The sequence below is a fragment of the Tenrec ecaudatus genome, chromosome 6, assembly GCF_050624435.1.
Source record: "Tenrec ecaudatus isolate mTenEca1 chromosome 6, mTenEca1.hap1, whole genome shotgun sequence".
NCBI classification, from domain to species: Eukaryota; Metazoa; Chordata; class Mammalia; order Afrosoricida; family Tenrecidae; genus Tenrec; species Tenrec ecaudatus.
Window position 1 is genome coordinate 5595236 of NC_134535.1, and position 14333 is coordinate 5609568.

The window sequence follows — 14333 nt, forward strand, 5'->3', positions numbered from 1 at the left end:
TCCAGAGATCCGTCCCCGGAAAGGGACATCACGCTTGGTACCACAGAGGGCTAGGGGGAAAGTGGAGGACCTCGGTGAGTTGGACGGACACAGTGGCTGTGTCACAGTAGTTGCGAGGATGGCGCAGGACTGGGCGGCGTTTGAGCTTTAGGTTGTCAGACCGATCTGGTGGTGCCAAACAAAACAAATCTGGCTTGGTGGGGACAAGTACGGGCAGCGTGCGCCTTCGCGGCAAGGATGGCAGGACTTCGTCTTACATACTTTGGGCTTGTTGTCAGGAGAGACCAGTGACCGGAGAAGGACATCCTGCTTGGTAAAGTAGAGGGTCAGTGAAAAAGAAGGACTTCAGTGAAATGGATCGCCACGGTGGCTGCAACAATGAGCTCAAACCTAAGAACAACTCTGAGGCTGGCCCAAGACCCGGCTGGATTTCATTCTGTCGTGCACAGGCTCGCTGTGAGTTGGAACCGGCTCGATGGCACCGACAACAGACATGAAAATAGACGTTCACGTTGGTCCAGGGGAAAGGTCGGCATTTGAATGCAGGCTGCCCTGGTCAGGGGGAAATGCCCTTTTGAAGAATTCAGTTGAGGGCCTTCTATGTGCTGGCTGGCTTTGCCCATTACCAGGAAGTTCAGTGACAGGGCGCTAAGTCAGTTTGCATACATGATCACAGTTAGTATATAGAGGTGGCTGAGTGACTGGGCTTTGGGTGGTCCATTTGGGAGAGAAGCCTGCAGCAGAGGGCTTGGGGCAGTGCCTCTTCTCTGACCTCTGGAGGCTGATTTCTCTGGTGCTGAGGTCCAGGTGCTGGGCCTGGCTTTTCTGTAGCCAGATAGGACGTGTCTGGTGTTCACAGCCAGCACCAGGCCTCCCAGTATCTTAGCTAACCCAGGGTCTGCTGAGTTCAGAAGAACTCAAAACCGTGTTCCCCTTCAATCCTTGAGCGACACTTCTTAGCAGGTAGGACAATGGTTATCAGGATGGTGGTGTCGAAAATGAAGATGACGGTAGTGGTGGTGATGGTGGTAATGGTGGCAGTACCATGACAGCGATGATGCTGGTGAACATGACAGAGATCATGGTAGTCATGATGGCAAGGATGATGGTGGTGATGATGGTGGTGGCCACGGCTGAGGAAGCCTCAAAGAAGTCGTCCGGGGCTCTCAGGCCCAGCTCTCGGGTGCTGCCTTTGTGACCGATGATGTTTTCAAAGTAAAAACATTTCAGAAAGCTGTTGGTTCTGGAACAATCTAAGTGACCTCCACCTTCACCCATCAGCGCACTGTCTTACTCAGGTCTTCCCTGTGAGAATTCCCTGCTCGCTCCAGAGGGAGAGGGCGCCTCTGATGCGGCTCGCAGCCATCTGAGCTGGAGGCGGGAACACAGCTCAGACCTGAGTGCGCTTCCAGGGAAGGACTTGGGGGAGTCTTGCAGCCTCGCCTCTCCTTTCCCTCTATGTGAAACGGAAGGCGTGAGGGTCGCTCCCAGGGAGTCACAGAGGCTGGTGAGAATGGCTGAGCCACTGGCGTGGTAAAACGCTGCTCAGCTGTTAGGCATCGATACTCGCTTTGTCCCGCAGTGTAGACGTTTACCTCCAGCCACTCGTGCCAGGTCTAGACGCCAGACCCTTGGGTGGCCATGTCGACGCTCAGCTGTAACCAGAAGTTGGTCGTTTGACCCCACCCGGAGGCACTGTGGAAGGAAGGGGCTGTTGGTCCAATTCTATCAAGATGGCGGCCAGGACCACCCAGAGATGCGGTTCTCTCCTGGCACACAAGGGCGCGTCGGCGTGGACCGCAGCCTCTTCCGTGGGGTGTTCTTCTCTCTTTGAATTCCTTCTTTCTCTAGTTCCGGATGCGTGGAGGCCAAGATGGCACTCAGCTCACTCTTGAAGGAGTGCCTTTACGATACCACCCCCTAAAGGATGCCCTTGAGTTCCTGCTCCCCTTGAGGCCAGGGGAGCGGGGGAGGCAGAGAAGGAAGGAGAACCCCCACGGGGCCTGGGTATCAGCGATGCTGACTGAGGGGGCCCGTAGAACTGCCCCTGTGGTTCCGAGACTGTGACTCTCTGTGGGAGCAGAGAGCCTCATCTTTCTCCCAAGGAGCAGTTGGTGCTGTCAAACTGCTGACCTTGGAGTTAGCAGTCCAGGTTGTAACCACTGCGCCACCAGGGCTCCTCAGACAGTGTGAGTTCTTTCTCAGTTTTCTGTTTCCTAAGAGGCCGGCGTCCTTTCCCCAAATGGCTTATGTAGATCCAGCAGCAGGCCCCCCTGGGATGTGACCCAGGATGGCGCTCCCGGGGCTGGGTCTCCCCAGCTGGGTCTGAACGCCAGCAGTGCGTGGAGAGACTGGGAGGCCCCGCCCTCCCTCCAGCCGGGGACCTCCACCACCTCGGAGAGAAGGCCAGGCCCCTGAGTGATAAACATCAACACTTGTGCCATTAAGCAGTGTCACCAGGAGGGCTCGGTTGCCACCTGCAATGAGTAAATTAGATATTGACGGTTTCATTGACCCTTAGATTTGATTTGGAGCCATCTTGCTGCGGCTGGCACTGGGGCTGGGGCCGACTTCCGATTTCATCTTGCCTGTCACCTCCATTAAGGGTTGAGGAATGAGGAAAAGATGGACGTGTCAGTGGGTGAGAAAGTCCTGCGAGCTCAGGCCACTGGGTCAGCCACCACCTGATCCATAAACTGAGCCCCTGGGTGGCTGGGGACACTTCCCAGCCCCCAAAATCAAACCTACCCAACCGTGGCCAACTGGTTGATCCCCACTCATGGCGCCCCCGCATGCCAAGGAGCAGAACTGCCCCATAGGATTTTCTTAGCTGGACTCCTGATGGAAGCATAGAGTCGGGCCTGCCTTCTGGTGTTGTGGGCGGCACCACGCGTCCCCTCTGTGTGTGGTCCTTACGCAACCCCTACCCCAGGGGAAACCCACAAACCTGACCTCTCTCCTGGGTACATCCTGTCCCACTGGGGAAGCTGAGTCTCAGGCCCGTGCCGGCAAGCCGGCTGGGGCTTTGCCCTGTGGGTCATTCCTCCAGGGTCCTCTGTGTGCATGCAGCTGTGGGCGCCAAGGCCGGCAGGGCACAGGGTGGCAGTGGGAGAGGTGGAGGGGTACCACTGGGCCACCGTGTTCATGGCTTTGTTCCGTACACAAGTATAGCGCCTGTGGGACATGTGTCATGCAAGGACCTGACCTCCTGACAGCCAGCGGGCACTGAACACTGACCAAGGAGCCCTGGTGGCACCACAGGTTAGGTGTGGGGCTGCTAATGGTAAGATCAGCGGTTTGAGCTACCAACTGCTCTGAGGGGGAACACTGTGGGGGTCCCACTCCATCAGGATGACTAATGGGGACCTCGACTGGGCAGTTCCCTGTCCTGGAGGACCGCTGTGAGTTGGACTCAAGGGTCGCAGCAGCCTTGTGGGGACTGCTCATGACTACCCTGATGGGGAAACCGAGCCCAGAGAGGCTCAGACACTTCCCCCGGGTTGCACAGCTGAGGAGCAGTGGCCGGGGCTCCGCAGATGCCCACGGGCACCCCCTGTGGACGCTCGTCTCTCAGTAACAAAGCACTTAGTTGTACTGAGTGCCCCTGCTCTGCTGCTCATTGGCAAGTCGGGAGGTGGGGTACGGGGCAGGAATATGGGGAGACACGGGCCCTGTAGCCCTACGTCGCCCTTTCCTGGAATGTTCCTATTCATTGGGCGGGGGCCCTGGCATCGAGCCCCTGGGGCCCTCAGTGTGCGCATCGAAAGGGTGCAGTGGGATCGGAGAAGCGGGCCTCGTAATCCACGCCTGGGCATCATCATTCCCCGGGCCCTCCACTTGCGGAGCCCCTCACCTCTGTGCCGAACCGGAGCAGACCGAAGCCCCTTCACCCTGGCACCTGCCTGCTCACCCCGTGCCCCCTGCCCCTCCAGGGCGCCTGCATCTGTGCTCAGGGACAGAGTGGCAGGTCCAGAGGGTCTGTGACACGGGCTGGGTGAGGGAGGCCCAGGGAAGCCCTTCTGACCCCCAGGCTGCAGAGTGGGCGATGCCGTCAGGGATCACAGGCTGTGCAGTCCCTTGTGTGGTGTCTCTGGATATTAACAAACAGTTCAGCAGTGTTCGCTGACTCCCCCTCTGCTCCCCAGCAGTGCCTCAGAAGAAAGGCCTGGAGGTCCCTAGGGTCACTGCTCTGAAAACCCTGTGGGCCTGTTTGGTGGTTGTGTCCGGCGCACATGGGGTTCCAGCGCGGGTCTCCAGTGAGGATGCAGGTGTGCCTTAGTGGAAGGGGAGTTCTGGGGGCTAGCGGCAAGGAAGGAGGCCTGGGTGCTGCCCAGAGATCGAGCGTGGATAAGGGATGGGGCGTCATGGTCAAACCTGCCCTCCACCCCAACACCTCAAGCCTGAGAGTGAGTGACAGCCTGGCACCTGGCTCGGGGTGCTCAGAGATGGCCTTGACCCCTGAAGGTGCATCGTCAGAGCCTGGCTATCAGCTGCCAGGTCCTTCTTCCCCGCCTGACCACCTCTTCCCCAGGCCCTTCTCCCTTGACCTCCTGTACCTGCCCCCTCACTTGAGACACACACACCTGGAATGCCCCCCCACACACACCTGAAGTGTCCCACACACACACCTGGAATTCCCTCACACACCTGGAGTGCCCCCCCCAATTCACTGTACTCTGTGTCACTGTGCCCTGCTCAGCCTCACTGTCCAGTTTGGCCCCCAGGAAGCAGGCCCCAGTGTGACAGCGTGACAGGACTGGCATCGCTCATTGGCGGAGTGCAAGGAGCTCCGGGGGGAGGACGGGGACAGTGAGCACCCCTTACAAGGATTGTGTATGCAAATGAACCACACCGCCCACAGCTATGTCATCCCTTACCAGCTGGGACACGGTGGTGGCTGTTGCCAGCCCCCCCGCCCCCCAACACTGGAGGTTCAGCCCAGGGAGACTTCTTGGATGCCAGGAAGGACCAAGGCCTTGAGCTCTCCCTGTGACTCCAGATCCAGGCCACTGAGGTGCGTGTGTCGTGAGGAGGGGCTCCTGGCCAGCTAGACACCGTGATGCAGGAAAGGATTGGGCAGAGCTGGGAATGGGACACGGAGGAGAGAGAGCTGGTGAGGGCAGGAAGGGAGGGGGTCTGAGAAGACCTCTTCGGGTCAAAGCCCCCCCCATCTCCATCTGCCAAGGGGTGAAATCAGTAAGTGGAGCCCCTGGGGACCCTGAAGCAGGAATTCTTACCGTCCAGTCCCCCACTGGACGGGCTGACCCTGCTGCTCAACCTCACTGTCCACCCTCCTGTGTATCCCTGGGAGAGTCTCTGTTGGGTAAGGGGTGCACAGGAGCCTGCTGGTGACTGGAATGTTCTAGACTGTGGTCTGTATGGGCGTAGCATAGGTGGACATCCAGCCGTTTAACCACCAGCTTCCATCCTGGGACTCTGGTCGTTGGAGCCCAGCCGGTTCTCCTCGAGAGACTTGGCAGCAAAAGTGGAGGCCTCTCTTGTCAGGGGCACAAGTGCTGCCCAGCGCACCCGAGCCTCTTCTGACCCCTGGAGCAGCCCTTGTCCCCCGAATCTGACTCCACTGGATCCCGAGGTTCTGGACAGAAAGCCGAGGGCCCCAGCTGACGTGGGAGCCAGAATGTGAGCCCAACTGTGGATTTTGCAAATGCCAGGCCTGGTGCTCCGCCCAAACGACACCCATTTCCTCACGTCTCCCCACCACGTCCAGATTGGCCGAGTCTGAGTTTCTCCAGCGTTTTTCAGACTCCCTGAGGGGCTCAGTCTGTGCAGGGGGAGGAAAAAGAAAAGCAAAGCAAAAAAAAAAAAATCCCACGCCAAGTTATCTTTGACTTTTATGGCTCGTTTTTTCTCTCTGAAAATGCTGCGAGCTGTAAATGTCGTCAGAAGGAGCTCGTTTATCTTGACTAAAGCGCACCATAAACTCTGGGCGCTCGTGAACCCGCCTCTGAAATGATGGTTGCTGCTGCAACCGATGAATTACGGTGCGGAGCAGAAAGGTCAGTCTTTGCCAGACAAAATGTCTTCTCCACTTGTTAATTAAAGGTCTGGGAGGACGTGCATGGGGGGTGCCTGGAGCCAGGGGGAGAGGCAAGTAGGGTGCTGTGTAGAGCTGGCAGAGGGTGGGGGCCTGCAGCAGAAGGTGGCGTTGGGTTTCCAAAGGGAAACCCAGCCATTCCCAGAAGCCCAGCTCATTACAAGCCCCCAAGCCAAACTCCCTGCCATGGAGTTGATGATGACTCATAGTGACCCTGTAGGACAGGGTAGAACTGACCCTGTGGGTCTCCAATACTGCAGCTCTTGACAGGAGTAGAAAGCTTTGTCTTTCTCCCCTGTAGCTGCTGGTGGTTTCAAACTGCAGACCTTGCAGTTCACAGCCCAACTCGTAGCCACTATACCACTAGCCTGTAGCAAACTCCTCCCCAAACCACGGGGGCACTGGGCTCTAGCTCAGAAAATGCCCACCCCTTGGTGCCCAGGCTGTAGAGCCAAGGTATTTTCAATGGTCTCATATGCATGTGGATGCTGGAGAGTGGCTAAGGAAGACCGCAGAAGAGTTGAAGCTTCGGGATTATGGTGTTTGTGTTAGTCCAGGTAAACAAATTCATAGACACTCGTATGTGTATAAGAGAGAGCTTTCCCCTGGCTATGGGCAAAGAGACTCCTGATTGGTGGTGGTGCTCTTATATCAGTCAGGGGCAGGGCCAACTTGAAGTCCTTTATTCATCGTAGCTTGATGCCTGGATTGTGGCCAGAACTGTTTCATGCCTAGGCACATTTTAAAAGGTTTAGAGAGAGAGAGAGCAATTGTATATTGAGAACCACCCCAGCCCTGTCCAGATCAGGTCCATAAGTCCGATATTAGCCCTTATGTCCAATACCAATCTATAAAGTCCTCTTCAGACTCACGCAACACATGCAATGATGCTGAATGCAGGAAGATCCCAGGCCAGTGGGTGGAAAGTCCTATGGATCCAGTGGTTGTAGAAGCATCTCAGTGCTGGCAGGGGTCTTTACGTGGCTCCTCCAGCTCCGGGACTCTGACTGCATCAGTGTGGCTCCATCAGACTTGTAGTAAGTAATGTCTCCCAGGGAGTGAGTGTGTGCCCCGCCTCCAATGAGCTCTTTATCTCCTTAGCGCCTCCAAATGAGGTCATCAAGCTGTGACCTGATTGTCAGACTAAGCTCCACCCCTTCACTTGACAACAGATTATGTAACTACCGCTGTGTTGGAGAGGAATCCTGACAGTACCTGGGACTGCCAGAGGCATGAACACCTCTGTCTTAGAAGCGTGGGAGAAGGTCCCTTAGAAGCGTGGATGGCATGGCTCCAGCTCACATATTTTGGAAGTAAGCCCCCCAAAACGACCATCAAGTCGATGCTGACGCACAGCGACTCTATAGGACAGAGTTGAACTACCCCTATGGGTTTCCAAGACTGCTACGGGACTAGCAAGCCTCATCTTTCTCCCAGGGAGTGGCTGGTGACTTTGAACTGTTGATCATGCGGTTAGCAGCCCAATGCATAACCACTGTGCCACTGAAGCGCCTTTTCAGGAGGAACCAGACCCTGGAAGATGGCCGTGGTTGTTTGCTAACGTGGCTGGGCCATGATGGTCAGTGATGAGCAGCTGTGTAAGGATGCAGTCAGTCATCCTCTGTGATATGATTGGTCAATCACTTATAAGGAGAGTTTTCAAGGGGGCATGGACTGCATCCACTATATGGAGAAATGTTCAGGTGCTATCATGTTAAGCATTGGACAGCCAATCACAAGGTCGGTGGTTCAAAACCACCAGCTACTCCAAGGGCGTAGGATAAGGCTGTCTGCTTCCATGAAGTTTTACAGCCTCTCGAAATTTACGTATGTCATTATGAGTTGGAATAAACTCAGTGACAGTGATTTTTGTTATATGTTTTGGTTTGGCAACACAGGATTCAAGAAAAGCCTCTAGCCTGGCACCTGACTTAGGACTTGTCCCTACAAACTCCTGAGATAAATCTGTCTCTCTTCCTCCCTTGCTTCTTCCCTTTTTCTCCCTCCCTCTCCCTCTCTCCCTGTGTATATATATTATAAACACACCCATATATATTATGTGTTTTAATACACATGTATAGTATGTAATATACTTATCACATATATACTTGGGAGGTTGGTAGAATAAATGGAATTAAAAGATAATGAGAAATTTCCACCAGTTTATTGGAGCCACCCCTCGTATATATGAAGGTAAATAGAAAAGTATCCAAGTACCACTACAAACTCAGAAAACCCCTTATAAAACACAACTATCAGGATGTCGTTTCTTGACATCTCCTCCATCGAGGTCCATCCGCCGCTGAAGGTGGTGTGGTCATCTCTCTCACCCTTCCCAGAAGAACCCTGCCCCCTTTGGTTGACACCACGTCCAGACAGCAGTTTCAGCATCTCGAGGGACTCAAGTCGTGTCCCTCCTCCATGTTCTTTGAGATTTGGGGACCAAGAGAAGTCTGAAGGGATAAGATAAGGGCTGAAGTTTGGGTGGTGTACGGTCTCTCAGCTAAATTCTCTGAGGGCAGCTCTTGGTACACGCTTCAGAATGAGCAGGTGCATTTTCTTTTTTTTTTAAACGTTTTATTAGGGGCTCATACAACTCTTATCACAATCCATACATATACATACATCAATTGTATAAAGCACATCCATACATTCCTCGCCCCAATCATTCTCAAAGCATTTGCTCTCCACTTAAGCCCTTTGCATCAGGTCCTCTTTTTTATTCCCCTCCCTCCCCGCTCCCCCCTCCCTCATGTGCCCTTGGTAATTTATACATCGTTATTTTGTCATATCTTGCCCTATCCGGAGTCTCCCTTCCCCCCCTTCTCTGCCGTCCCTCTCCCAGGGAGGTGGTCACATGTGGATCCTTGTAGTCAGTTCCCCCTTTCCAGCCCACTCACCCTACACTCTCCCAGCATCGCCCCTCACACCCTTGGTCCTGAAGTTATCATCCACCCTGGATTCCCTGTGCCTCCAGCCCCCATATGTACCAGTGTACAGCCTCTGCCCTATCCAGCCCTGCAAGGTAGAATTCGGATCATGGTAGTTGGGGGAGGAAGCATCCAGGATCTAGGGGAAAGCTGTGTTCTTCATCAGTACTACCTTGCACCCTGACTGACCCATCTCCTCTCCTAAACCCCTCTATGAGGGGATCTCCAGTGGCCAACACTTGGGCCTTGGGTCTCCAAGAGCAGGTGCATTTTCATGATGGAAAGAAATACTCGACACAGCTTTCCCGGACATTTTTCTCACCAAGCTGGTTTTCAATTTTGGAAAACGTCTTCATAATAAGCCCAGTGGTTGGCTGGGTTTTCGAGAGAAACAGAACCAGTGGCATGAATGCATAGAAAGAGATTGAGATCAAGAAGCTGCCCACGCAGCCACAGAGCAGGCAAGCCCAGACCAGCTCAAACCCAGGGGTCAGCTGCTGAGCTGTCTGCCCTTCTGGAGAGACAGCTCCAGACCAATGGATCAGGAAGAGGGAAGATCAGAGGCCAATGGATGCAGTCAAGTGGCTCCAAGCTCAACAGAAATATGGCAGGCCAAGGACTGCTCACTGGGCCAGCAGGGTAGGCTGCTGGCCCAGCTCCCAAGAAGCCAGATGCAGAGTCCAGGCCAGCAGGAAGAAGAGAGCGTTCTCTACAGCACCTGTTTATAGATGTGAGATAGGTCACACACCCCAAATGCCATCGGCCTGTGACCTGAGTAAGGGGCTGCACCCCACCCTGACCCTCGTGGGGTTGTTTACACTCTGTGAGGTCACGTTACTGGAGAGGCCTCGCTGCCAGCCTACGGAGAATTCTGAACCAGCCAAGTTGACACAGCCTGACTCTCACAGGCCTTAGGATTGTCCTGTGTCCTCTGAAACAATTTATCATGATGACCCCTTGGACACAGAACCTTCTGAGCTGACCCCTCTACCTTGAGTTGAACTGGCCCAGCAGATCTCCTGGGAAAGCCCCTGTTTCTATTGGACCTCGTTTTTGAAAGCACCGGAAGGGGACTAAGACCCTTTTATTAGTGAGAGGACTTGCCCGCCTGCAGCCTCCACTGCTCGCAGAGACATATATAAACACGCGTGTTTGAAGTAGCCTGGACATGTCTGAATCAGGTCCCTAGGAGCAGTCCTTTCAGGTGGACTCTCATTCATGTGCACACATTTCACTGGCTTCCTTTCTGGAGAACCCAGCGAAAGTCGCCCATCATTCTTGGTAACGTAGTTGTTTGGTGCCTTCGCATCAGTGGTGACCCACAGAATGAAACGCTGCCCGGTCCTCCGCCATCCTCACAGTGGCCTTTATACTTGACCCCTTGTTGTAGCCACTGTGGCCGTCCATCTCCCTGAAGGCCTTCCTGGTGTGTTAGTCCGGGTTGACTAGAGAAACACATTCATAGGCACTCATATGGGTATAAGAAAGAGCTTTATACACAAGAGCAATTAAATATTGAGAAAACATCCCAGCCCTGTCCAGTGCAAGTCCATAAGTCCGATATTAGCCTTTATGTCCGATACCAATCTATAAAGTCCTCTTCAGACTCACGCAATGCATGCAAAGATGCAGAATGCAGGAAGATCCCAGGCCAGTGGGTGGAAAGTTTTGTGGATCCAGTTGTTGTAGAAGCATCTCAGCGCTGACAGGGTCTCCACGTGGCTTCTCCAGCTCCAGGCTGCATCAGTGTGGCTCCACAGGCTCCTCGTATGGAATGTCTCACAGGGAGGGTCCCGCCGCCTCCAGCGAGCTCTTTATCTCCTTAGCGCCTCCAAATGAGGTCACCAGGCTGCGACCTGATTGCCAGGCTAGACTCCACCCCTTCATAAACTGACACCAGATTATGTAACTAGCAAAGTCAGCAGAGAAGAGGAAGGCCCTTCACTAGATGAACTGGCACAGCGGATGCAACAGTCGGGTCTGACAGAAAGGAGGAGGAGGGTGGCATAGGACGGGGCAGTGTTGAGTTCTGCTGTACGTCGGCTCTCTGTGAGTCAGAGCCGACTCAACTGGCACCTGACAACAAGCTACAGGGCGTCCCTGGAAAACAGGAATGCTTCTGCTCTCTGGCTTCCAGGTCTTGGGCATGTACTTCCCCGGGGACAATTTCAGGCTCTATGGTCTCTGGCTACCCCTCCTCCACTATCACCCATGCAGGAACCTCTACTCCCCAAGGGCCACTTAGCTCATGCCCTCTCCCCCCACCCGTGCCCTGGGAGCTCACCCTACAGAACCACTAGTGGAAAGATCCTAAGTGAGTCTTGAGGTTGTAGAACTTTCCAGAAAGACAGACCTGCAACCTAAGGTTGCATTGGCAGAACCATCTAGAAGCTTATGAATCAAGTGGCTCCTCTCTGCCTGCCTCCCCCAAAGTCTGGGCTGAGCCCGGTCCGACAACTGACAAGTTCACGATGACAGTGATGTGTCGGTGGGTCTGGTTGGAGGAAACCAGGTCCTTCTGCTCAGCCCTATGCTTGGGGGCAGGAGGGTACAGGGAGGGCAGAGTCCCCTGTAATGGGAAGGGACCATCCCCAAGCCCCCGGCGTCTGTGTTCGGGAAAGCCACCAGTGCCTGGGATGTGGTTTGAACATCGCTCCCGTAAAGCAGCCCAGCCAGGGAGGCTGTGCTTCCAGTGCACGCTGATGCGGAGTGAGTGGCACCATCAAGGCACAGTGATGACACACTGGCCTGCGATCGGCAGGGTCAGCATTTGAACCCCCAGATGCTCCTCGGGGCCTGTGCTCCCATAAAGAGATAACCGTCTGTACCCACAAACCTGCTTGACAGGGGAGGGCTACCCTGGAACTCAGAGCCCGCCAACCCTCCCAACTGCAGGAAGGCCGGTCTCTGTGGGCAGCAGAAAGGCCTGAGCCAGTTGGAAATCCAGGACAGATAAACCCCTCAGGACCAATAAAGGAAGTAGTGAGACTAGGAGGGTAGGGGGAGGGGTGTGGGAGTAAGGGGAAACCAAGCACATTAATAGACCTATGGCCCCCTCCCGGGGGGACAGACAACAGAAAAGTGGGTGAAGGGAGACAGCGGTCGGTGTAAGACATGAAAAAAAATTTTTTTTCTATAAATTATCTAGGGTTCATGGATGAGGCAGGGAAAAATTAGCTGATAACAAGGGCTTAAGTAGAAAGAAAATGTTTTGAAACTGGTGAGGGCAACGTATGCATAGATGTGCTTGACACAATGGATGGATGGATGGATGGATGGATGGATGGATGGATGGATGGATGGATGGATTGTGGTGACAGCTGTAAGAGCCCCAGTAAAGTGATTTTTAAAAGTTGGGGTTGCTTCCACTTGGTCCCCCCAACCCACCCCTGCTCATCTCCTCCCTTACCCCTACCCCCTCCCGCTGGTTACAGAAGTGCAGATGGCCTGGCCTTTCTCCCTTGGATTGGCTGGTGGGTTTGAACTGCTGACCAGCTCCAAAATCTATTTATTTGAGTTAGTTATTTTATTGTGCCAACCTGGCCGATAAACACATGGGATTAATTGAAGGGCAGAGAGAGAAATGGCTCAGTGAGCCTCGCCTTTCAAGTTCTCGGGTCTCTTGTTTTGTGATGGTCGGACCAGGGTGCAGCTGCCTTAGCCAGTTCCCTGCTTCAGCTGGCAAGGCTCACTTCCTGCAAGACATCCCCAAGAAGAAGCTGCATGGACCTACCCCGATGCAGCCCTCAGTGCTGGAGCAGCCATGTGGAGACCCCTGCCAGTGCTGAGATGCTTACACATTCACTGACTCAGCTTTCCTCCTGCAGTCGGTGTCATAGTGTGTGTTTTGTGAGATGGAGGAGGACTTTGTGGATTGGTGTCGGACATATGGATTAATGTTGGACTTGTGGGCTTGGGCAGCACTGGGTTGGGATGTTTTCTTGATATGCACTTACCCTTTATATAAAATTCTCTTATACATGAGTTTCTGTGGATGTGTGTTCTCTAAAGTACCCAGACTAACACAATTAAAAAAGGAACTCGCTGCCATGAAGTCAATTGTGAAGGACAGGCGACACCCGCCCCGGTGGGTCTCTGAGACTGGAACTCTTGACGGGAGGAGAATGAATGCGAATGAATGCTTCATCTTTCTCCTGAAAAGCGGCTGGTGGTCTCTAACTGCCGACCTTGCTGTTAGCAGCCCAATACATAACCTCTATGCCACCAGGGCTCCTGTAGCTAGCTGTTAAAAAACCAAACCATATATCTATATTTCTACATCTATCTATGCTTGATACAATGGGCAAACAAAACTCAAAATCCTAGAAGTTACCAGGCTGACTGGTCAGCTAGAGACTGGTGTCTGGGAGCCCTGAGACGAGTAGCCTGGGTCACCCACCCTGCAGGTCTGAAACGGAACTGACCTCCGTGGGAGAATGGCCAACGTGTTCGAATCTAAAGGGCAGCAAGTTCACAAGGGGAGGGGAGAAGGCAAGGTGGAGAGGGAAGAGGGGGCGGGGGTGCCACACGGAAGGCAACGGCGGTGGATGAGAGGAAGCAAAACGTGTGTCCACTGAGGGCCGCGCAGCCCTGATCTGCTCTGTAAAACCGTCATATAAATATATATAAATAAGATACAACTTAAAAGCCTCTATAAGAATATGCAGTGTTAAACTCGAGTGGATGCCGGCTCACAACAACCCAACAGGACAGGGTAGACCTGCCCCTGTGGGTTCCCGAGAAGCCTCCTCTTTCTCCCTCTGAGCGGCTGGTGGTTTCATACTGCTGACCTTGTGGTTCGCAGCCCCATGCATAACCAGTACACCACCAGGGCTCCTGTAGGTAAATGTTCAGTAAAGTGATATATGAATCTGGCACAGAGGAACTTCACATATCTATATTCTCTGTGCCACTTCATATATCTATATTCTCTGTGCCAGAGAATGGTAGTTTGTTTGTTTAAAGATGGTGAGGATGGTGGTTGGGGAGGGCCTGTGCTCGTCTGTCTCTATTTCCCGACATTGTCTTTGTAAAGTGAGAAGCCACAGTGGAGGGCAGTCTGGTGGGGGGCAGGGGCTATCCCCACCCCCACCCCGCCACCCGGCTGAGCCCAAGCCCTCTGTCTTGCAGGCTTTGGTGTCGTCCACGGCAGTGCCTGTGACGGGTCCCCAGGTCAGCTCCTTGCAGAGGCTGGCCGGGCAGGGGGCTGCAGTGCTACCTCAGGTAAGCTGCCCGGCCCGGGCCGTCTGGCCGTCTGTGGGCCCGTGAGCTGCTCCGACAGACAGGGGACTAAAGTCTGGGGACTACAGTCTAACTCAGGGTCCTGGTCCTGGACAGTCCTCTGTGGT

At 54.1% G+C, this 14333-nt stretch overlaps 1 protein-coding gene and 1 non-coding gene across 3 annotated transcripts in view; both read left to right on the forward strand.

Moving 5' to 3' along the window:
• The window catches only part of PHF21B (PHD finger protein 21B), a 77205-nt gene that overhangs the window by 40877 nt on the left and 21995 nt on the right, over positions 1-14333 (forward strand). For both annotated transcript variants that reach the window (XM_075552655.1, XM_075552656.1), the window contains exon 3: positions 14116-14208. In XM_075552655.1, the coding sequence (XP_075408770.1) occupies positions 14116-14208 (93 nt within the window). The remainder of the gene's footprint in view (positions 1-14115; positions 14209-14333) is intronic.
• On the forward strand, positions 6656-6798 carry LOC142452266 (small nucleolar RNA SNORA48). Its single transcript, XR_012785288.1, has one exon. It is a non-coding gene; the product is annotated as a small nucleolar RNA SNORA48 (small nucleolar RNA).